Source organism: Lepidochelys kempii, chromosome 2 (genome assembly GCF_965140265.1).
Source record: "Lepidochelys kempii isolate rLepKem1 chromosome 2, rLepKem1.hap2, whole genome shotgun sequence".
NCBI lineage: Eukaryota > Metazoa > Chordata > Testudines > Cheloniidae > Lepidochelys > Lepidochelys kempii.
This window is the reverse complement of record NC_133257.1, coordinates 229901693-229927258: the sequence shown is the minus strand read 5'-3', so window position 1 is coordinate 229927258 and position 25566 is coordinate 229901693. Positions and strand designations below refer to the sequence as shown.

The window sequence follows — 25566 nt, the reverse complement described above, 5'->3', positions numbered from 1 at the left end:
CTAAAGATAGCTACAGCACTCAACCCAAGGTTTAAGAATCTGAATTGTCTTTCAAAATCTGAGAGTGATGAGGTGGGGCATGTTTTCAGAAGTCTTAAAAGAGCAACACTCCAATTCAGAAACTACAGAACTGAACCACCAAAAAAGAAAATCAACCTTCTGCTGGTGGCATCTGACTCAGGTGATGAAAATGAACATGCATCAATCCACACTGTTTTGGGTCATTATCAAGTAGAACTTGTCATCAGCATGGACGCATGCCCTTTGGAAGGGTGGTTGAAGCATGAAGGGGCATATGAATCTTTAGCTACAACAGTGCAAACACCTGTTGCAAATGTAAACAAACTTGTTTGTCCGAGTGACGAGCTGAACAAGAAGTAGGACTGAGTAGACTTGTAGATGCTAAAGTTTTACATTGTTTTTGTTTTTGAGTGCAGTTATTTTTTGTACAAAATTCTACATTTGTAAGTTCAACTTTCATGGTAAAGAGATAAAAATAGAAAGTGAGCGCCGTACACTTTGTATTCTGTGTGGTAATTTAAATCAATATATTTGAAAATGTAGAAAACATCCAAAAATATTTAAATAAATGGTAATCTATTCTTTAACAGTGCGATTAATTGTTTTTAATCGCTTGACAGCCCTAATAACAATCCGCATGGAACCTGGGGAGAAGAACATCAGGTTGCAGGAGGGTACCAGGAAATAAGTTTGCATGTCAATGGCTTAAGCGCTAGTAGCAGTTAAAGCACTTCTGTAAAGTTATTTTAATGAAGAACCGCTTTAATTTTAGACACATGGCATCTGTAATTGAGAAGCTGGCCCAATACATGAAATTGGGCTCAGTTCTCCTCTTCCACACCAGGAGCACCCTTGTTTGGTACAATGAGGAGGGTGGGGCTGACTCTGGGGATTACAAATGAGAGTAAAGAGAGCTGAGACAAAGAGTAGAGCTGGGCTGAGAGCTACAGGAAAGGGATGCCCCTGAAGGAGGGAGGGGTGAGAATTCACTGGGTGGGGCAGTGGAGCCAGCTCAGGCTGGTGAAAGTGGAAGGCAGTCAGGGGGTCACAAACTCTGCCAGGCCAGAGAGCTGAGATCAGTGAAGGAAGAAAGATTGGGTGGGCCAGCTGTTGTCTCCAGGCAAGGGCTGGAATCCTACCCCAGAAGGAAGCAGGGTAGAGAAATACCTCAGCTAGCAGGGTTGGGGAGAGGTGTGGTGAGAGATGCTGGCATTGTGTTTGGTAGTGGACTGGTGGGCTGAATACACCATTTGGAGTGTGCTGGGGGCATTCTGGTCGATGGTAGTGAGCATTTTGCTAATAAACTAGCCCTGCACAAAGGGCTGTTTATATACCCTGAATTTGTTTGCAGACTGAAGAGAGACTGAGGGGAGGGGCCACTTGCAGGACTGCCCTGAGGGGGCACCTGGGAGGAGGCCAGGCCTTTAGCGTCCTTTCATGTTATTACCCAGCACCTGACATGAAGCACCGTCAGGTGCAAGTTGCCCTTCTCCTCGCCATGCTGGAAGAGGGCAGCGAGACACGCAAGCCCGGCACTCAGGTTGCCAGGGGCAGCTCTCCTACCCTGCCAGTGCCCTGTGGGAAGGTGCCCTGACAGCTTGGCCTTTTGCTGTGGCTACCTGGCATCCCCCTACCCCAGGTGCACGGACCCCTGCCTGGGAGCTACCGCCCCTCCCGAGAGGGGGACTGATGCTTGCCCGGGGGAGCTGAAGCAGGGCAGGGACAGGACGCCGTCACTCACTGTTACCCCCAGCGGGTCTGCGGTGCAGCCCCTGGTGACTGCGGGGGGGAAAGGAGGCTGCTTCAGGCGGGTGGGCTGAGCTCAGTGGCGGCACTGGGCCCCACACACCGGAACTGGGTGGGGCGGGGCAGAGAGACCCTGTGGTTGCTATCACCGCCTCCCTTAAATACTATGGGGCCGGCTTAGCTGCAGCGGGCGCTGCTCCCGCTCAGACTCGCCGTGCAGCTGCTCCGAGCAGTCACAAGATGCGGGCAGTCATCGCCTTAATCGCTATGCTCAGCAGCCTGCTTCTCTTCTTGTGCCTCCTTTGGCTCACGGCAGACGGGTCCCTCAGCACCAGGTAGAGAGGCTTACAGCGGGGTGAATCCAAACGAATCCGGGCGTTGAAAGCCAGCTCCCAGGTGTAGGTGGGGCAGAGTTTGGCTTTGGCTGGAAGCAGGCAGCAGCGGGGATGATATTGATACCTGGCTGGAAGGTGGGCTCCATGCCAGGAGGAGGTGGGATTCCAGAGAGCAGATACTCTAGCCTCTGAAATGCAGCCGGGGGAAAAAAGGAGTCTGACTTCCTCATCCCCTTTATACACTAGCCACAACGACAGCAGAACAGCCTTCGCTCGGCTTTTCCTGAGCTATTTTGGCTCTGAGGCTTTGCAGTGTATTAATGATTCATGGAGGGGGAACGGTTCACGCACGGTAACGTTTCATTACAGTGTTTGACAACTTTATTTTCCTTCTTGCTTACTAGGAGCTGGGAGGAGGAGACAAAATCAGCTACTGATATCACACCTAAAGGGTTGAGAAAACTCAGGTCCCCTTTAACATCTGTCCAGCTTGCGACTCAAACCGAGAACAGGTACAGGCTATTTATTTCTTATTTAGTATTCACATTATTTATGATTGTGGTATTACTGCTCTATACAGAAATAATTCCCTACAGTTACCATTTGCTTTTATAAGGTCTTGATCGAAAGATGTCTAAAGCATATTAGAACAAGAAAATTGGCTTGCAGTGTAATAAAAGGACTACTCCATACTAGGTATCATCAAATCTCAATCTGGCTGGTTTTGTGTAGCAAAGCAAAGAGTGCTTTATAATTTGTTCTGAGCATATTTTTTTTCTTCAAAAATGTGGGTCTGTCTGAGGGTTGTTCATTTAATTTTTTTTTAAATCATCACACACTTTGTTCATAATGTGGATTTCTCCTTTAAAATACATAAGCTTAGAGCCAGATTCTGAAATCCCTTACTCACACTGAGTAGCATCTTCTTCCAAACGTAGTCTCGTGGTTTAGTCCCAAGTGCCATGCTCTTTCTGAATCATTTTGTGGATCCTTGTTATCATGCCCCTTAATTTATATCACAATGCTTGATAAGGGTATAGTCAATAAAATAAACTGTGGGGGATGGGGGAAGTCATTTAATAAGTGCAGGGCTTGAATGGTTTTTATAACCAAGAACCATATTTTGTCACTTGGTGTCATTCCAGACTGCTCACAGCATAAGGTACTACTCACCATGGGTAAGGGTAGCAGAATTGATATATTAGTCATTCAAAAGCTGGTACTATCTAGAATTTTTTTTCATGATTTTTTTTTTTTTACTTAATTTATCCATATTAACATTACAGGTGTTCTAATTAGCGCATATATATATATATATATATATATATATATATATATATATATATTAAAAAAAATAAATCAACAGGTACAGTGACTAAAGAGCCACACAATGATTTAGAGAGAGTTTAGCAATTGCCTTTTTAAGCTTGAAGTGTGAAATTTTGGCCCTATTGAAGTCAGTGGCAAAACTCCCATTGACTTTAGTGGGGCCAGGATTCCACCCAAAGAGTCTAACTGAAATTTTTGGTTCAAACTACAAATCATAGAATATCAGGGTTGGAAGGGACCCCAGAAGGTCATCTAGTCCAACCCCCTGCTCGAAGCAGGACCAATTCCCAGTTAAATCATCCCAGCCAGGGCTTTGTCAAGCCTGACCTTAAAAACCTCTAAGGAAGGAGATTCTACCACCTCCCTAGGTAACGCATTCCAGTGTTTCACCACCCTCTTAGTGAAAAAGTTTTTCCTAATATCCAATCTAAACCTCCCCCACTGCAACTTGAGACCATTACTCCTCGTTCTGTCATCTGCTACCATTGAGAACAGTCTAGAGCCATCCTCTTTGGAACCCCCTTTCAGGTAGTTGAAAGCAGCTATCAAATCCCCCCTCATTCTTCTCTTCTGCAGGCTAAACAATCCCAGCTCCCTCAGCCTCTCCTCATAAGTCAAATGCTTTCCCCCCAGTCAATACAAATGGAGATAGTGCTACTATTCATTCAGTATTTCTTGCCAAGGAACCCCCCTCCCTCACTCCCCCCCCCCCCGAATTTAGATGTTCCAAATGTCTTAAGTTTTTTAAAGTTTAGATGCAACAAAATATGCAATGCTGACAATGTGGAGCATATGGTCAGTCTGTGTGAACACCTTTTGTGTTCTTGTCATCTGTTTCCCTTTTCTGTGTTCTTTCCCTCTCTGTCTGCTTTCTCATTCCTTCCTGCTCTCAATTACTAGTAAGTGGTTTCTCAGCATGCTCTCTGCTCTGTTGAGGTTTATGTATTTGTTGCTTCTATCTCTTCTCCACTTTATGTACTCTGTTGCGTTTTTGTTTTCTTTTCCCCCCCTCTTAACTCCTTATGTTGCTTTCTTCCTCTTCCCTGCTAGTTTCTGTGTTGTGCTTTCCTGCCACTCAGCTCTGTGTGCTAAGCAATGGAGTCACATTGAATTCGAAGTGATGGCAGACTCAGAGTGCTTCAGCAAATGGGAATCTAGTCTTTTTTTTAACCTGCTATTAGCACAGTCACAACCAGAGCAAAGAAATAGAGGGGACAGGAGGCATGTGGGAAGATCAGTGACAGGTTTTTAATCTCAGTTGTAAGGCAAGTGTTGATAGTCAGATCATTGTTAGGGACCTCATGGATGCTGGATGCAGCCAACTGCTGGTTCCTAGAGGGCCATGATGATGGAGTTCTTCTAAAAACAAACATTATGGCCCCTCCCCGAAGTGGCATGTGTCTCTTTCCTCGGCATACTTCTGGAGAACTCCTCCCTGGAAGTCTGGTGGCAAAGTCCTAAAGGCAACCAAACTAAAGTATTGAATCAAACCCCAAAAACAGAACACAACCTCTCCCTGGGGTTTGTTCCTTGCACATATTCCTGCTGGGAATCCAGACTCTTTGCAGAAATGTGGCAGGCACAGCCCAAAGCAGCCATGCGGATTATCACTGTCTCTGGGGGAGATTCACAACAACTGTCTTTGCAGTATAGTCCCTGGAGACTCCCCTCCTCAGTTTTAAAGGGCCAGTGTACTCTGTTACTGCGGACTCACCTTCCCACCCCACTTTCTACAGGGGTGGCCAAACTGTGGCTAGTGAGCCACATGTGGCTCTTTTACCACTAAAGTGCAGCTCATGGTTCCCTCCACATCTCCCCCCCACCCCTATCCTTCATCTACCCAGGGGTGCGGGGGAGCTCGTGCAGCAGGGTGGTGGGGTAGGGGCTTCTGTCCAGCAGGGTTGCAGGGGGCGGGTCTCAGGGCTGCTGCCCAGTGGGGCACACCTGCCAGGGCTCAGGGCTTCAGCAGGAGCAGGGTTGAATCCCTGAGTCCTGGTTGGTATCTCCCACAGGGCTGAAGCTCCAAGCCCCAGCAGGCACAAACTTCTGAAGATTGTCATATGTGGCTCGGAGGGCCAGTAAGTAGTTTTGGCCAACCCTGGTATAGAAGGTAGATATGGAAAAGACCTATTAGTTCACTTAGTCAATCTCCCTAAAAATGCAGAATTATTCCCTACAGGACATTTTCTAGTGCTTTGCCCTGGTCTAGTTTTTGCAGTCTTAAGCAATGGGGATTCTGCCACTTCTCTTGGGAGATTATTTCAGAGCCTAATACATCTCACTGTTAGAAGAACATCAGGGAAACCTTTCTTATGATTCTCCATTATTAAAGTTATCATTCCATTGCTATTAATCAGACATCCCTTCCCCACGCCCACTGTCTCACACCAACCTCTTCCCTTCTTGGTAGCAGTAATCTTGCTTTAAAGACCAACTAGAATAAGAAGCAGATAAATAAGATCAGCCCAGGCAGGAGGAGGGGAAGACAGCTTTCTCAAAACCCAACTAATGCAGAGATTTAGGTTAATAGAAATGATAACAGGGCAGCAAAGAGCTGGCCAGCCACCACTTGCTACGTGGCACAAATTTTAAAGCACCTCTTAATATTTTCTTGAGCATCGTTATCTTTTTGACAGAAAAGTCTGTTTTGTTACAAACCTGACCTGCATTGTTGGGTTGGTCGGATAATTGGTGAAGGTGTTAAAAGAGCTGTGAGTAAGGAGAAAGGGAGAAAGGAGGTTTGCAGTGAGGATAAGTTAGAATTAATTAATACATCATATCACAGCCTTGTTTTCTCCATTTTTTTTTCCTTCTACAATAACGGATTGTTTTGCATGACTAGGGAATAAATAACTATATTGTGATAATAATGAACTATGCTATAGAATCCAGTACGTTCTTCTGTCAAACTATTGTATCAGTGGGGTGGAGAGTGGGATAGGCTGATTACCAAGGTTATGAATTGTAACCTAGTAATAAGCTGCAGTTTAGATTAGTCAGCAAGGGTGGGAGCTCTACTTATTTTTCTGCTGTCTTAATGTTCTGTAACTTCCCCCTTCAATGATATGTGCAGAAACACTTGAAGTGTATTTCCAGGACATACTTAGTGTGTCTGCTATGTCTAAATGAATAGAAGCTCTATTGTAAGCTCCTGCCAGGACACATTTATGTTCTGCCACCGAGGGGTTTCTCAGCCTCTTCCAGTCTACCTAGCCAAAGTGAAATTGTTGTCTGTCATTCTGTCGAGTGTGTATTGCTATCACACCATTTCAGTATTATTACCTTATTATATTCTCTTCACTAGTCTAGCAGACTGCGAATATTGTTTGCCATGTTCTATGACTAGTTTATGGATTTTTATAAAGAGAAAATATTGATACTAAATATGACACTGGTTCATATGCAACAGAAGGGCTACCAAATTTCAAAGTGCCATTGAGTTAAAGGCTATTTAGGACCTGCTGTAACATTACTTATCCAAGCTAAAGTTTCATGGGAATTTTGCTTGAGAAAGGAGTGAAAGATCAGCCTCTCACACAGTTACCATTATTAATATTCTAAGGCAAATAGTTGTTCCTGTGGTTTGATAAAGTGTTTTTTACAGTCCATTTCACAAAGCATCTAGATCGTGTATTGCCTTATTAATCAAAGTGTCATGAACCTTAAAAACATCAATGTATTCTCATTATCAAATTCACTTAAATTGGTGGCAGAGTTAACAGTTTAATAACACCCTTATTATGGAAGAGTGGATTATTGGTTTCTAATATCCCCAACTAACACACTGTGAAAGATTCAAAATTAAATGTGTCTACTAGGGAGAAGATAAGACACACAAATATTCACAAACAGGCTGCCAGTTTTTAGTAGTCAAATCTGGTAGAAAGAGGCACATATACAGTAATATGAAGACAAAGGCACCTGAGAGACTAAGGGAGTTACTCACCAGCTGACTATCTCAGGAGCACTTCTCTTATTGCTATTGATTGATTTAGGGGAATAAATAACTACATCTAGTTAATAAGTCTCTGTGCTATACAGACCTGGGCAGGGGAGAGACTAGGAACATGCCATTGAGTTTGGTAGGACACGGGGCTGGCTTGCTGTGTTTGGTGTATGTGAAATCTAGGCTTAGTTGCTGGCTGTTTGGGTTAGGTTGCCCTGCAGTTAGGTGGGTGAGCATCTGATTTTGAGTAGGCCTGTTTGAATGAGAGCTGTGGAATTTTTTGGTTAGGCCACTGATCAGCAGGGGCTGAGTGAGAAGGGGTGAGTCACCCATTCCAGCTGTGTGTGTGTGTGTGTGTGTGGGGGGACTGGCCTTAAAAAGCACAGATGTTGCCAGTTGCTGATGAAGGCAAATGGGAGACTAAAGGAGTTAGCCAGCTGAGCTCCCTGCAGATGGAGAGAGTGTGGGTAGATGGGTTTATTTTCTCCCCCTTAACTTGGTACTCTACAAGGGAGAACCTGCAATGGGAGAAAAATGGCACATTGCCAGTGCTACTGCTAACTATTCCTCTGCCTGCACCTAGGGGGGACCTGGTCAGCTAGGAGTCTTGACCGTGGTCTTAACTTGTTGGGAATGTGGCAGGAGGATCCACATGGTGTGAGTGGTGTCTGTTTATTCCCCATACTCCTTGCATTTTGGGGAAGAAATGTGAAGGAGTGGAAGTATTAGTACATAAGATAAATTATGACTTAATTGGCATCACAGCGACTTGGTTGGAGAAATACTGGTATAGAGGAGTACAGCTTGTTCAAGGAAGACAGAAAGGGAGGAGATATTGCATTGTGCATCAAGAATATATACGCTCATTCTGAGGTTCAGAAGAAGGTAAGAAGCAGACCAGTGGAAAATCTGAGTGAAGAAAAACAGGGGTGACATCCTGGCAGAGGTCTACTATAGACCACCAAACCAAGAGGAAGAGGTGGATGAAGCATTTCTGGATAACGGAATTGCAAAACACATGACCTGTAGTAATGAGGGACTTTAACTATCCAGATATCTGTTGACAAAGTAATACGGCAAAACACAAAATGTCCAGTAAGTTTTTTGGAACCGTATTGGGGACAACTTCTTGTTTCAGAAGGTGGAGGAAGTAACTACGAAGGCAGCCATTTTAGACTTATTTTTGTCCAACAGGGAGTAGTAGTTCGTGAATCTGAAGGTGGAAGGCAACTAGCTTGAAACTGATCATGAAATGATAGATTTCATGATGCTAAGAAAAGGAAGGAGTGAGAGCAGCAGAATAAGGACAATGGATTTCAAAAAAGCAGACTTTAACAAACCAAGGATCTGTATGAACTATGAAATTAGGTAAATTTTTATAGAAGTTGATTTTTACACAATCGACTGTATAAAGTTGATTTCTATGTCCCACTAAGCATATTAAGTCAGTGGAGTGCGTCCTCACTACCGTGGCTAGCATCGACTCCTGGAGCAGTGCACTGTGGGAAGCTATCCCACAGTTCCCGCAGTCTCCGCTGCCCATTGGAATTCTGGGTTAAGCTTCCAATGCCTGATGGGGCAAAAACATTGTCATGGGTGGATTTCTTCAGTCTCCCCTCCATCCCTCCCGCTGCGAAAGCAACTGCGGACAATCATTTTGCGCCTTTTTTTCCTGGGTTACCTGTGCAGACACCATAGCATGGCAAACATGGAGCCCACTCAGCTCACCGCTGCTGTTGCGAGCATTGTAAACACCTCACGCATTATACTGCAGTATGTGTAGAACCTGGCTAAGAGACGGCAGCACGAGGACGATTGTGAGGAGGACATGGACACAGATGTTCCTGAAAGCATGGGATGTGGCAATTGGGACTACGTGGCAGCAGTGGGGCTGGCTGATACAGTGGAATGCCAATTCTGGGCCTGGCAAACAAGCATAGACTGGTGGGACCGCATAGTCTTGCAGGTATGGGATGATTCCCAGTGGCTGTGAAACTTTCACATGCGTATGGCCACTTCCCTGGAACTCTGAGTTGCTTTTCCCTGCCCTGGCATGCAGGAATACCAAGATGAGACTGCCCTGACCGTTGAGAAGTGAGTGGCGATAGCCCTGTGGAAGCTTGCAACACCTGACTGCTACCGGTCAGTCAGTAACCAATCTGGAGTGGGCAAGTCCACTGTGGGGACTGCTGTGATCCAAGTAGCCAATGCAATCACTGATGATCTGTTATCAAGGGTAGTGACTCTGGGAAATGTGCAGGTCATAGTGGATGGCTTTGGTGCAATGGAGTTCCCTAACTGTGGTGGGCGATAGACGGAACGCATATCCCTATCTTCGCACTGGACCACCTTGCCAACCAGTATGTAAACAGCAAGGGGTACTTCTCAATGGTGCTGCAAGCACTGGTGGATCACAAGGGACTGACATCAACGTGGGATGGCTGGGAAAGGTGCATGATGCTCTCATCTTTAGGAATTCTGGGTTGTTTGAGCAGCTGCAAGAAAGGACTTACTTCCCAGACCAGAAAATTACTGCTGGGGATGTTGAAATGCCAATAGTTATCCTTGGAGACCCAGCCTACCCCTTGCTCCCATGGCTCTTGAAGCCATACACAGGCAGCCTGGACAGTAGTAAGGAGCAGTTCAACTATAGGCTGAGCAAGTGAAGAATGGTGGTAGAATGTGCCTTTGGATGTTTAAAAGGTCGCTGGCACTGTTTGCTGACTAGGTTAGACCTCAGCGAAACCAATATTCCCATTGTTATTATTGCTTGCTATGTGCTCCATAATATCTGTGAGAGTAAGGGGAAGAGGTTTATGGTGGGGGTGGGAGGTTGAGGCAAATTGCCTGGCTGCCAATTTTGAACCAGACACCAGGGCCATTAGAAGAGCACAGGTAGGCGTGCTGCGCATCAGAGGCTTTGAAAACCAGTTTCATGACTGGCCAGGCTAAGGTGTGACAGCTGTGTGTGTTTCTCCTTGCTGCAAACCCACCCCCTTTGTTGATTTTAATTCCCTGTAAGCCAACCACCCTCCCCCTCTTCGATCACAGCTGGCAAAGGAAATAAAATCACTATTGTTTTGAAACCATGCATTCTTTCTTAATTTAAAAAAAAAAAGCCCGAGGGGGAAAGGGGAAAAGATAACTGATAAGGTAGCCCAAGTAGGGTGGGGGAGGAGGGAAGGACAAGGCCACATTGCTTATTGTAGCCATGCTACAAATCAAAACTGTTTGACAGCCTTCTGTTGCTTGGGCCATCCTGTGGAGTGGAGTGGCTGGGTGCCTGGAGCCTCCCACCCCACCTTCTTGGGCATCTGGGTGAGGAGGATATGGAACTTGGGGAGGTCGGCAGGTGGTTGTACAGTGGATGCAGTGGCGGTCTGTGCTCTTGTTGGCTTTCCTGCAGCTCCACCAGACGCCTGAGCAAGTCTGTTTGCTCCCCCATTAGCCTCCGCATTGCGTGCTGCCTCTTCTCATCGTGCTCACTTAATGCTCTCCTGGACTCTGCCACTGAATGCCTCCATGCATTCAGCTGTGCCCTATCAGTGCAGGAGAACTGCATGAGCTCGGAAAACATGTCATTGTGAGTGTGGTTTTTTCACCTTCTAATCTGCGATAACCTCAGAGATGGTGATGATGGGAGAGCATAGAAACATTTGTACCTGCGGGGGGGGATAAAAAGGGAGAGTAAAATTTAAGATGATACATTTCTGAGAACAAAAGGGAGACTCTTTCACAGTGAAACAAGCAATTCACAGCAGACAGCACATGTGCTTTAGGTACAAGGTCATATTTTGCCTTTTATATTGAGCGCCTGCCGGTATGGTGACACATTACACACAGCTGGGCAACAGAATTCGGTTTCCAGGCAGCCATGGTAAGCCAAAGGGTACACGGGTTTGGCTCCTAACGCCTTCATAACATGTGGGAATTTTTTTTCAAACTGCAGCACCCTCCTTTCCCATAGCACGCAATGCCAGCTGAGTTTGCCATTTAAAAGGAGGGGCTGCGGTTTTCAGGTGGATGTGTAGCATATGTCTCCCTGCCACCCCTCCGCATGGCTATTTGGGATGATCCCTTCACCCCTCCCCCCACTGCGTGGCTATTCTCAGGGATGATCCCATTTAGCCAAGTGCAAACAGCCCAGCATGAATGGGGTCCTTTTATTGTTCCCTTACAAAAATTCCCCTATTTCAACCAGGTGACCATGAATGATATCACTCTCCTGAGGCTAACACAGAAAGATATAGACTGAATGTGACCAAAACCCAGGACCATTTGCTGCCATGCTTTGTGCTGCAATGATTCCAGACTACTTGCTACTGGCTTGGTGTGGTAAAGTGTCCTACCATGGAAGACGAAATAAGGAGCCCTCCCCAGAAACTTTCTGCGAAGGCTTTCTGAGTACTTCCATGAGAGCTTCATAGAGATGTCCCTGGAGGATTCCCACTCCATCCCCAGACACGGTAACAGACTTATCCAGTAGCTGTACTGGCCGCAAATGCATCCCAAGTCTTCAGGGAAAATCAAACATTCAACACTATTGCTTTTAAACCCTGTACTGTAGTACAAATGTGCACTACCAGAGGTGTCTTCTCCTCCTTCAGGGTTGGGGATCCCACCTTGGGAGGATATTGGCTCTAGGGTGATGAGTCAAGTTTCCTCTGGTTTAAGGTTAAAACCTCTGGATATTGCATGGTTTCTGCCCTAAGCCACAGATTCAGTTGAAACGTTTGTGGAACTTGGCCTTAGTCCTGGATGAAACCAGCTTGATTGGTGCTTAGTTTCCAATTCATCAGAAAAGTTGGTTTTGTACAGTTCTAAGTATTAGCCAGAGATGTCTATTCACTAGGCCAAGCAATTTTTAGATCATCTCTGTTAGTCACACCATGAAACATTTACTGACTGGCTAAATTATTTGTTCAAGTCAGAAATCTGCACATCTCTGGATAGTGCAATAGAATCTTGAAATGCCACCTGCAGACCTTAGTTATTCCAGTGTAAACCCCCTACTATTTTGGGAATTAAGATATCTCTCATGGCAAAACAGGAGTAATTTTAGCCATTCCGTGACTAGGAGTCACTGCTATACAAGCAATAATACTAAAATTGGCTTTGGGACCTATAGACTTCCATTGTTTTAAAATTTTGTACAGCACCATGAGCTTTGAATGCATGCTTTATAAACAAAATACATGCAGAAGAGGTATCTTTGGTGGCCTAATGTGAGTGTGGATTATAAGGATAAAAAGTAAAAGCTTTATGCTGTCATTTAGAGGCAATTTCTTTCTGTTGGTTCAAGTGCTATAAACTAAAAGCAGGCCAATGATCTAGTCAAAAGGCTCTTGCTGGGACCAATGAACTTCATGCAGTATATCCACTAGCACCAGGAAATGTAGCAATATGGAAACTGAAGTTGATTTTGTGTGCGTAGCTTCTCACTCAAATGTGAAAATCACTCCTGTGCAGAGGCTCAGCACAAAGGCCTCAAGGCTTAAGTGGGACCAAATAGGGCCCAGGCCCTCATGCTGGTGTTCTGTATAGAGCTGAAGTTCACTCCTTGAAAGAACATCAGTTCTTGCATAGTGATGTGTTACTGTTATGATGGGATGTGCCTCAGATGGTCAGTCTACCTGAAACAATGCCATATCAGATCCATTTTCTGACTGGCTCTTTCTGGCAGAAGGTGATTTCTTCTCGACAGGAAACCTAGCAGGCCAGCTTTCAGAACTTGTTTGAACAGGCTTCAAACAAGCATTTAAGTACTAGCCACAAGCCAATGGTAGTGTATCAACTGAGTTTGTAATTTTGAACCAGCCTTACTTTATGTGGAAACCAACTAATGCAAAGTATGACTGATTACCATTGGCTTTTGTGTATCTCTGAAAAACCACTGTCAGCAGGTGATGAGGAGGGTCTCTGTGTAAAAACACAGCTGCTGTTGGATCCTCTGTGGCTGTATGTGTTTCTGTATTTGGAGATCACTTTTGTCCTGTTTTGAACTCCGAGGCTGCTGGGGCTAATGCTTTGTGTACCTGTGGATACAAATAGTCGGTATATAACAGACATGGGCCTGATTAGGCTGATCAGACTTAAACTCCATGTACATAAATGGAAGAGGTTCTGATTTACACCAGCTTAACTGAAATGACAAGTGGCACCTATGTCTTCAGTTCTCCTTGGCTGACTTTTGAGGATGTCTTCCTAAAAAGTGCTCCCTTACAGAGGTAGAGTAACAACTCAGGGCAAGTCTACGTTGCAGCTGGGGGTTTAATTTCCAGCTCAGGTAGACATACCTGCACTAGCTTTGATGGAGCCAGTGTGCTAAAAATAGCAGTGTGGCCAAGGCTACATAGGTAGTGGCATTAGCTAGCCTGCCTGAGTACAACCCTGCCTGACCCGCCTGGGTACCTACCTGAGTGGCTAGCCCAAGCTGCCACCTGTGCTGAGATGGCCACACTGCTAATTTTAGTACACTAGCTTGAGCAGACCTAGCTCATGTATGTCTACTCAAGCCGGAGACTACATCTCCCAGTTGCAATGTATGTTTCCTCTTCATTCTTTCTGGAGAAGCAGCTTTTCCCCCTTCATATGCTGTAAGTGTGCTAACACTTCTGACTGTTCTTTCATGTTGATAACATCCAAGCAAGTAGATGAATCACAAGGTTTTATTGAATATTCCAAGATCTGTCCTTAGCACAGTTCCTCTTCCATCCATTTTCACTCTTCCATCCAGTCCCATATCTCTGGTTATAAGCCATGACCGTTTGCACCAGTAGCATGCATTTGGCTGATAATATTTCTCTTTTCAAGATGGTTTTTATGTAATTAATCGTAGACTGTGTCCCCATTTGTGCTTTGAACTCCTGCAATATAAGAGTAATTTTTAGCAACCAGAGCAGGAACAGAAACAAAAGAGAAGAACAGTGTATTCACTTATTTTTTCGTGGTGTCATTCTGGTTGTGTTTTTTTTTTTCTTTTTTTAAAAGAAATATCTACATCTATAAATCTGGGCTAACCAAAATCTGCTGAAGCATGTGTGCCGAGCTATTATGAGAGCCAGGAAAAAAGGGACCTCATTTAGTTCTTTTGTACCTTCAACCCACTTGTAAACCTGTGTGTGTGAGAACTGTATTGACAGAACGTTTATTGTCAATTATATACATGCTGTACTGAGTTCAGTGCCCTGAAAACCTGATGCCCTTATATTTGTATGCCACTCTTCCAAAAGAAGTATTAACCTAAGAAACCGTATCCAAAATCGGCCACTGAGCTGATAACAAGTAATACCAGCTGTTGTCTGTGGGTTTTGTTTTGTTTTTTGGGTTTTTTTGCTTTTTTTTTTTAGCTATACAGGACCTCTAAGAGCTAGATTGTGGCATTTTGCCACAGCCCCCAATAAAGTGTGTGCAGAGCTGCAGCTCCCCAAGGAGAACCCTGGATGTACTCCTGGGGGAATGCCCTCTCTCTGTCCAGGGAGAAGTGCAGTCTGTGACTTCCCTCTTGGGCATGCCGTATGTTCCCTCTCCCCATCACAGCAGCTTTCTAGGTGAGTTGTTCCTGTGGTCTCCAAGCAAACAGTGGCAATTCTGCCTAGCCCTTATGTGCCCTGTCCTGGGGGAGGAAAGGCTTCTTACTTCCTCTCTGTCCTACTGCCTGGTCATGGAAGTGCTTGTCATAGCCTAGTACCAAAATGTTGTTACTGGTTGTTTGCTCCTGCTTAGTCTGGTAAGGGCTGGTCTGCGATTCTTACCTGAGTAAGTCCTGCCCGAATACGAACTGCAGGATTGGCCCCTAATTCAGTATTTGTGTGCCAAATTCTACTTCAATATGTGGGTGCAGGACTCCCAGGGACTTCATTGTGAGCCTGGTGTGCACCCAAGGACAGGATTGGGCCCCTACACATCCCATTGATGGTGACACAGGCACAGGAACAGCATCAGCGCTCCTGGCTCATCAGCATTGAGGCTGAAATGTACAAAGCCCTTGACATCCTAATCACTGGAATAGGAGTATGTATGCACTGCAGTGGTCTGGCTGCTGTGACTCTGAGAGCTGGATTGGGTTGCTCAGGAGAGCACCCACACATAAGCAGTCATGAACAAATGACACCGCATCTGTGCACAAGCTACACACCTTTAACCATGATTTGTGCAAGTATGCTCCGAGTGTCAGAGCTACACAGTCTCCAGAAATGAAGCCACTCTTGCCCAGTGTGAGTTTTGGTGTAGGGGGTGAACAAATTGTGCATTCAAAGGGCCAGATTTACAACTAAGGATCTGGCCCACACTACCTGATTGTTAAAAAGGGTGTTCATATAATTTAATTCATACAGTATCAATAAGCACGGAGGATACTTTCTCCTTCCAGTTGCCTATTGAGACAGGGTCTTGGCCTTTCCTGTGACAGAAGGGAACTCTTTAAGAAGAGTTATTTTTGTTTAGACTGGTTTTCTATGCTGGAATAAGAATATCTTCACCTAGGTCTAGCAAATGTGTTTAGTATCGTTAAAGGGGATAATTTAGGGCCCAGCATGCCAGAAGGTGAATTTACAGAGTCAGTGTTGAAATGTTTGGCAACAAAAGCCTGTTAACTTAATGTTGGTCAGTTGAGTGTATGAACTGAATCAGTAAAGAGGAATGAGAAATTATGGTCAGTAGAGCAAAAAACCTCATGTCAGAGGGAAGAAAAATGTTGCAAGAGATGATAGAGAGGAGGATACTATTTGCATGGATACCAGAGTGAAGCGAAGAGAAATAGAAGATACTTTTCTCAAAGGGTACGTCTATACTGCATTTGAAAACCCACGACCGCGAGTCTCGGAGCCCAGGTCTACAGCTATGGCACTAAAAGCAGCTTGTGTAGACCTTCAGGCATGGGCCGGAACTTGGGCTCTGAAGCCAGGGGTGATTTTCAGAGCCTGAGTCCGAATGTCTGCGCAGCTGTTTTTAGTGCCATAGTCTGAATCTGAAGGGCCAGGCTCTGAGACCATAGGTGCTGGAATGATTTTTATAGTGGGGCTGCTGAAAGTCATTGAATAGAACTGTAAACGCTGTATATGATGGAAACCACTTCAAGCCAAGGATGGTGTGAATCCCCAGCACCCCTAGTTCCAGCATCTATGTCCAAGACTCACTGCCGTGGGTCTTAAAACGCAGTGTAGCCGTACCCAAAGAGGCTTAATAACTAACGGGTCTGTCGTCTATCAGGAACATGGGAGCAAGAGGCATACTTAGATGTTCAGGGGCGGAGGGGAGGGAGAACAGTTATTTAAGGTGACTAAATGTTGTTCATGTGACTACATTTTCTTTATACATCATCTTACCCTATAAAATAAAGAGGAAAACAATCTTGGGTCACTAGATTAAAACTAGCGACCTAGAGGTGAAAGTTTTAACATCCAGTTACGTAGCCTCCCCGAGTTACCCAGTTTTCTTTGAACTGTAGGTTGTTCCTGAGTATTGCATTTTAGCAACAGCTTTGGAAAACCACCCTCTGTTAAATATTTATTGTAAAAATATTTTAATATATCTTCAAAATGTAATGCTCAAGCTGCTTCCGAGTCCCATTTATTTTTTTAATTACATTTCTGATTTACATTGGAATTGGCACAAGGCAACTGATATGAACTGAGATTATGTTAAATCAAATTTGTTGCTGGTGAGAACAACCACCTCCCCTTCTGCAGAGAAACCTCACAATAGAAGTTATTCAGACTTCATTGGTAATGTTTTTCCAGAATCTGTGGCAGTTATTAATCTCATTGTCACAGCAAATTAAATGTGGGGTTGCTAAGAGTGTTTTCTGTCTTTTGAAGATTTTCTTCATTTTTTTTTTTCCCCCAACAGAACAACTCACAAAAATGCAATTTACCAACTTCAACTGGCTTCAAAATGTAAGGAGATGCAGGACTACATTTGGTCTTCATCTATCAAGAAGAAAAGGTAGGTGTTTGGTTTGCTCTCTGCTATGTTTGGTTTAAATAGAAGATGAAGCGTCTGCTCATCTTTTGCACATAATTCTCATTGACATGAATGCAAAACCATAAAACCGCAAACTGAAAATGTGCAACTAGTGTTTGGCTGTTTTAGCATCCACTGGATTTATTCTTGGTCTAAATGAAAAAAAACAAAAATTAGTAAGACAAGAAGATTTCTCATACACAGCTAAAAACGAGAGGGAGACTTCTTCAATCTAGGGCTGCTTTTTTTTTTTTTTTTTAAATCTGCTTGACGGAATCTGAGAAGCAGATCTTCCTTTGGGGTTTTCTTTCCTGATTAGTTCACATTCTCACAAACCAATACACAATCACAACAAGTGGATTCTCTTCAGAAAAAGGTCTAGAAATGAGCTACTATAAAAACTGAATTACCTATAGTGACTGTAGTATTGCCCATAGGAGACTAGTTGTTCCGTTGTATAGACAGACACCAGCATCTCCTCCTCATTACAGCTTTCATCATTGGCTGCCACTGGTGAAACTGCACCAGTGCAGAGAAAAATCTTTTATATATTTTCCTAGTGTAGACACTGTGGACTCTGGAGTATAGACTCTGACATCAACCTGGCTCAGGTTCCTCCTGGCCCCTCTGCCCCTCTTTGTGCAGAAAATGAAGTATCCCATTAATTTTGCATATGCCATCTCTCCACCCCTCTCCCACTCCGCATACTATTACATACTAAGAAAGCATATGCTTAAATATCTGCAAGGTCATGGTCGTGGCCTTTTATTTGTTCACGGAGGGCAAATGATATGAAAATATGCTAATAAGTTGGGGCTTTGGTAAACATGTCCTGTTTCATTGCACTTAAATGTTTATTTCGAGACCATGTATGCTACACTGTGTATGTTTAAAGACCTGATCCAAAGCCTAATGAAGTCAAACCTCAGTGGGTCTTTGGATTGGGCCCTAAATGATTGCATTTTCTTTTTCCATTTGCAAATAGGTAGTAATTAGAAGTCTGGCAAACCTGACCAGAAAGTTAACGTTACACAGTAAACAACTTCTGTTCCTTTCTCAAGCAAACAAAAGGAAAGATGCAATTTTCAGAAACGTTTGCATATAAAAACTGTGGCACTCTAATTATCCTTTGTGATTCCAAAAATAATCCTTTTCACTAAAAACACTGGGTACAGGTTTTCTTTGGAGATATAAGTCCTGTGAAATTAGTAGTCACGTTACAAACACACAAACAAACCAAAAAACCACAAACCATAAATCAGATTTGTTTTTAGGGAATAAATATACACAACTCCGTTAGGTTCTAGGTACATAAAAAAAGCACAAATGGAATCTGTCCTAGCAAAGATCCATAACAGGAGAAATTTTCTTCTTTCTTTTGATAAAATGTTCTGCTGTAGTTCATCTGTGAACTAACTTAAATCTCTTTTTTTAAAAGGTTCCTTACCGTATGCAAAAACCTCTGGTTCCGTATGCTCTGGTAGTGTTGATTCTGTGGTGTATTCAATACAGATTTGATATTTTTACTTAAGATTTTTACAAACAAACTTTCATGTTTAAATATTGATAGTCTTGGATAATAAAATTAATCTTGGAAGAATCTATGAAGTAAATAAATGAATAAAAGGAGAATTGCAAGGCTACTTCTTGGTTTGCAACAGCTACGTCTGAAAACATCATTGAAGTTTAAAGCATTTGAATACAAGAAAAAGAGGCTTTCAGGCATAATACAGGCAGAGATTTATATATTAATTTGGACTGCTGAGTTGAGATCACTTTGGTCCAATGAACCTAAAATATTCAACTTCTAAACTTGTAGGTGTATTGAAAAATTCTGAAAATAGAAGTTCAATAATGTATCAAAGAGATAAAAGAAGATGGTTTAATAGGCCACAATAATAGTATTACAAAGAGGTAAAATGGGTCATGGAAACTCAAAGGGATTTATTTGTTTATATGCACTATAAAAAATTATTAATACCTATATCATTTGAATGTTTGAGAAATTGAGTTTATAGCTGTAACTAAATACATATTATATATATCCTAGCCTCTGATACTTTTTTTTTAAAGGTATTCTGAAGATTATTATCTTCAGATAGTGACAAAAATACAGAACTGCACATGGAAAAGAAGACCAGAAGAATATACAAAATTTAGGTAATTTAATTTTATTAATTTAAAAAAGCAATCTGTTGAGGGCTCGCTTTATAAATGTGTGGTGCAGATCTTCCCCAGGAAATTGATACCAAATAAACCAGTGCCTCTTGTACGTAGTACATGGTTGTAAGATTCTGTTATCTCTCTGGAGCTTGGACTATCTTTGTGCTCAGTGCAATACATTACACAGAAATATTCTAAGAGCTAAACGCATCTAGTTTCTCCAATTTTCTCTACATTTTGGGAGTGAACAATTGGATAATTTACTAGAATTAGCCAAATAAAGAATTCCCAGCTCCAGAAAGAAAATTGACAATTTTAAATGAAAAGCGGTCGCATAGTGATATCTATTTGGACATCTCTAATGTGCCTGCCACTCTGGTATCTGAGAGGCTTTGTAAATGTGCAATACATTTCTTAATTCAAGGTTCTAAACTATTATTTATAGTTTCTCTTGTAGAAATGCTTGGAGGGCCCCCATCAGGATTGATGCTAGATTAGGGTTCCCATTGTAGCCAGAGTCCAAGTAAACCCATGCCTAAATCCATCCCTGTTCAAGACTGCATATAAGTAAGCATGTGCTCAAGTGTTCTCCTGAATCAGGGCCAGTGAGTAACAATCCCTGCCCCAAAGATCTTACAGTTAGAAATGCACAACTTCAGGTTCAGTGAAGCACAACTTCATTCTGCTAATACTGATTTTTCAAGAAGGAAAAACTCTTCAATCGCATTATTCTACAATGATGTGGCAAGATGATTAAAAATGTGACCTCCCTTACAGCTGTTTAGAATTAGGTAGCTCTGGGATTTTAATATCCAGTTTGACTAAAGTCAATTGCATCATGCTAAGGAAAAATTGTTGGGTGTGTGGGGTGGAAACATCCTTTTGTGGAGAATTTGAAATGGTATGCTCCCATAGCTGGTCGTGAAGCATTGGTTAACTAACCAACACTGTTCCTGTAGCTGAGCCAATACAATGTACGGTGCTAAGGCCCTGACCAAAGACCGCTGAAGTCCAGTGAGAGTCTTTGCATTGATTCTAGTTGGGTTTGAATCAGGCCCCTCAGGCACAAAGATGTTAGAGCATAATAAGGAGCTATGTAAGTTCACGTCTCTAGGCAAAATCAGCCATGCTAATTTCAGACCCTTTCAGTCATAACTCAGGGTGGGCAGGAATAATATGCCTGCAGAACAGGCTGGAGGGGAGGCTGTGGTTATCTGCTGTTTCCCCAGCCACAGTCAAGGCTGCTGTGCTCTGATGCTTTTCTCTTATGGCCTACTACCTAGAGAGCCGCTTCAGAGCGGCCCAATTGCCACTCTACAAACTATTTCTGCCCTGCCAGTGAGGCAGATGTATCCCAGAGCAACCTCTCCCTGTTCCAGGCTTGTCTCCACCAGAACCTCCCGTTCCACTCCTGTTCTAGCCCTTAAATGGAATAAGTTCCAGAAGAATCTAGCATGGTACCTTCTATCCTGTCATTTTGTTACAGCATAAGAGGAGTCTATGAGCATCCTCACTGTTGCTCTAGCCGTCTTTTTTTTTTTTTTCTTTCTCCTGACCAGAAGTATGTACAATGAGCAGCAAAGGCTCACAAGTTTTGTCAGCTTGCAAAGATCAGGGCAGAAGTATGCAGAGGTGCAAACTCTGGGATGCACTAGCCTTCTAGGAAACTTAAGGTAATTATATGGCCTTCTACCCTAGGGCTAGGTTAGGGTAGGCTTACTGAAATTTGGGCCCATTGACTTTTACTGTAACAGTTGTATTAATTCCTAAAAGCTTAGGAAATAAGTTCCCTTCCCCCATCTAATGTATATATAATGTGATCACTGACCTATAAGTTAACTTGTTTTGGTGGCTGGATGATTATCATGCGTGGGGTGTATGTGTTCAAGTAACTCTCTCTTTATCTCAATCTCTTCTCCTTTCTGTTCTTTTCAAGAAGCCGGATATTAAAATTTTATAGATATCCTGCTCTTCCAGCACTTCAGAATCTTGCAGAAGTTCTGATCCCTTAGCACATCAGAGGAAATATGCTTTCCTTTAAGATTCAGTACATTGCTTCCTAACTAAATGTGTGCACCTTAAAAACCCACCACACAATTTTTGGTATATTTATCAATCACTGAGCAAGAGACCTGGAACTAGAATAGCAGCTTAGAAATGATGATGTACTGGCAGAGTTGTGTGGGGAACAGAGCTCTAAGAGATTATTGAAATGTTTTTTGAGCCAGGAAGGGGAGGAATAGCACCACATTGTGTAATGTTGGATAGGAAAGGAGTTGCACTCTGGTATTTAGACTTTTCACAGAATTTGGGGACAGTGGAAATTTTTCATGCTGAAGCATATGAAAAGTCAAAGTTCTGCTTTTTGCTTATAAATTCACATTTGTCTATTTCTACGTCTAAATTAATATTTCTGTTTGTCCACGTGTTCCTGCTTTATAGGCTACTGGCCCAATGCACTGAGCACAGGGCTGGGAGCAAGGAACTACTGAGTTCTGCTTCTATCAGAATAGTACATGTCACTTGTGTCGTATGTTACAAATACTGCTCCGTTCTGCCTCCCTATGAGCTAGGTAAATAGAGTCACACCCATTTCACAGATGATGAAACTCAGTTTAGAGAGGTATGTGACATGAATCAGGTCATGCAGCTACTTACTGTCAGGAGGAGGATTAACATTGCCATTCACGTGCCTAATCCACTGGAGTCCTTTAATGGCCAGACCACAGTATCCACAGGCGAACTACTGAACTTCTCTGTGTCTGTGTTTGCCCATCTGTAAAATGGAAATAGTGCTTACCAACCTCACAGGCATGTTTAGTATTGTACAGGATCACTTCACTTCCCTGCAGCTTTGAAGAATAGAATAGATAAAATAAAATACATTTTTATAAGAGATGTAAATCTTTATGCTTCCAGGCATAAACTACTCTTGAGTTAATGAGATTTGAAAAAAGCTTCCCCCATGCATAGCTTATTCCATAACTGAGCTCTGAGCTTTGTTGCACCTTCCTCTGAAGCATCTAGTACTGGCGGCTGTCAGAGACTGGTACTAGAGTAGATAAATCACTGCTCGGTTCCAGTACGACAATTCCTCTGTTGCTAGAAAACAGCCCTGCCTAATGTTGAGCAAGCATCTCTCCTAGTATCATAGCTCTACTGCCTTCCACAGATGACTCCAGCCTAGTGGACCCAAAGACAAACAAGGGGGCGGGGCAGTGAATTAGTACAAGGAACAGGTATGGATCGAAGGGAGAAATATTTACTTAAGTGGTTGGCCAAAAGGTAACAGCTGGCAATTCTATGCTGCAGATCTGAACACAGGGTATAAGCTGGCTATAGTTTTCTTGCTACTACTCTTGTTTTTTCCCCCCTGTCCAAATGCTCTCCTTCAGCATTGTCCCAGTGAGTGCTCGTACTGTATAGAGCTCAGTGGTGACTTTTACCTGCAGCTTTGTGTGGGACTTGTCCTCGTTCTCAACCAGTGGTCAGTGTTCCGACAGCTGTGTGATGAATTGTCCTTCCCTCACATCTCTCAAAGTCAATGACTGCCACTAAACAAATCCACACACACCCCTACCTACCTACCTACCTTTGTATGATGAATTTTTGCCCAGGCCTCATAGGTAAATAAAAGTGTTGTGTTCTTTCTCTCCACTTCAGGGTGTCTGTCTACACTGTGCTAAAAACACTTCCACCAAGTTCAAACTGTCCACTGGAGTGCACGGCACACCTGGCACTTGTCTTCTGGTTATTGCCTTTGTGCATCCAATGGGGGGCATATTGTGTCACATGCTTGGGTATATCATCCATCCCCACAGCTGTTCCTACTTCTTATTCTGTCTTCCAGCTCGCTATGGCAGAGAGATACCAACAGCTGTAGTATCTTGTGATATAGTTTTACCACAGCTGAATGGAATGCAGATGACAAGTGACTGAGGAAATAAGGAAAAGTGTGTCTAAACTTCTACGGTTTCCAATACTTGGTACTACATGAATTTTGATCAGAAATATTTTCCTATGAGACCATTCATCTCAAAATTCAGCCTTATTCCCCTTGTTCTTTATCATCAATTAAAACATAAGCATGGCAACTCCACTAGCCTAACTCTTAACCTCTCCGCTTTAAAGACCACCTGAATTCTTCCTGCTTTTACAGATTTACATCAATCTATGCTTGTTCTAACCAAACCAAGACTTCACTCTTCTTGGATATTACAGTGAAACAGCAAACATTAAAAAGATGGGTGAAAGAGCCTTGCTTTTTCCCAGAAGGCTCATTCCTAAAGCTTTGGAAACTACTGTAGGGTGGATTGCTTTTGCCCCACAGGCTTCTCTATCTAGAGTTTTTAGTCTCAGGTTCCCTAGGTAACCTGAATATTAACTACTACATTAACATTCTTCAAAGATTTTTCATGTAAGAGGTATATTGTTAGTACAACAAGCTACAGAACCCAGCTGGGTACCTCCACAGCTATAATTGTTTTTCATACCTACACATTTCTTTTGAGCAAGATGCAGCTTCACAATTTCTTTGCTTTAGTGATTTTAGGCTTTATTCATTTGTGCCAATGGAATTCAAGTTGCAGACCTTTATCCTTCATCAGCAATCAGGCCTTAGCACTGCAGATGCAGCCTATAGGTTAATTGGCCTAATATACCCCTTTAGGCCTTGGTGGTGTGGACACCCAGTCACACACCCTCCCCTTAAAGACTACATCCCTCAGAGGTATGGATGCCTTCTCCTCTGGAGCTGGCTCCACAGGTCATCCTGCTCTAGGTCACCTACCATAAGAAATAGTTTACCCCTCTCTTCCATGTTGTTTCTGAGTTTCTCCTTCTGAAATTGCATGTCTCTATGGCTACTTGTAATGCTTGCTCTGTTGCTAACAACTTTTCATGTAGCTTTTGCCTTGCAGACTCTCCCAATATCTTTTTTCCCCAGAGTCTGAGTGCTAACTGCACGCTGGTTCGTCTCCATATTGGTCGCTGTACCCTTCAGCTTTGCCACTGAGAGACTTTTCCTTCCATGGAGTTCTCATATGTCTTCTCCCTCACAGCCACTTCGGCCTTCTCCATCATTTTTGTGCACCCACTCTGGGCCTCTGGCCCTCCCTTCCATATCTTTCCCTACATGTGGCCCTTTTCCTGGCAACTTACTTTCTTTCTTGTTCCTCATCAGGAACCTGTCCTTCCCTGAGCTACAGTTCTGTTTGTGAGGGCACTGCCTCCTCACATCCTGCTTTCTCCACAGAAAGATAATCTGCATCCAGGTAGGTTGTAGATAACTGCAACCATCATTTTGTTGGGGGTCAGCAGCTAGCAACAATTCACAGATAACTTAAGAAAAATCAGACTTTTAAAAGTAAATGTATCAGCTGGTCTTTCAATTTAAAATTACAAAATAATTATTTTAAAAGCAGCAAAATATTTAATTGTGTTCATAATTTCCCATAGAGAATACAGTTAATTATATTGATCCAACGGTCCAACTCTAGATAAGTGTCTCAAATTTCCAATTATAAACTGTTTTCAAAAAACCAAATCACCCTGTTGCAGAGAGGCCAATAAAGCCCCTTTCACTGCTTAGACCATGAACATAGGGCTAAATCAGGCTTAAGCAGCGCACAAGGTCTTGTAGAGATTCTCTACACTAGGATTAATAACTCCTTTTTAGACAATATCAGACTATTTTGTAACCATACTATCTGCTCTGAGTAAGGGTAGTGGTGCTCTAAGAGCACACCAGAGAACTGTTCACCTAATTCTTCTTTGAGTGATGGTCCCTATAGTATTCCATTGAAGGATGACGCATGTGCACCATGCGTCCAGAGCTGGAGAACTTGAAAGTAGTGTCCGTTGATTCATGAATGCGCCCTTGTCTCGCCTCATGGTTTCGTCCGAGGCGATAAAGGGTGGAGCAGACCGACCACGTCTCCAGTTCCTTTTCACTCTGACCTGGATCATGCAGGAACTACTAGTGTTCATTTGCGTGTGGTGCACCTTTTAAAAAGAGTGTAATTGTGTGCAGTTTTTTTTATAGTATTTAGCTGTTTTACTGTT

The 25566-nt window shown here is 43.2% G+C and overlaps 1 protein-coding gene across 1 annotated transcript in view; it reads left to right on the top strand.

Moving 5' to 3' along the window:
- Positions 1-1990: 1990 nt before the first annotated feature.
- The window catches only part of ST8SIA6 (ST8 alpha-N-acetyl-neuraminide alpha-2,8-sialyltransferase 6), a 43315-nt gene continuing 19739 nt past the window's right edge, over positions 1991-25566 (top strand). The window contains exons 1-4 of the mRNA XM_073334133.1: positions 1991-2102; positions 2507-2614; positions 17227-17322; positions 19414-19500. Of these exons, the coding sequence (XP_073190234.1) occupies positions 2008-2102; positions 2507-2614; positions 17227-17322; positions 19414-19500 (386 nt within the window). The 5' untranslated portion in view covers positions 1991-2007. The remainder of the gene's footprint in view (positions 2103-2506; positions 2615-17226; positions 17323-19413; positions 19501-25566) is intronic.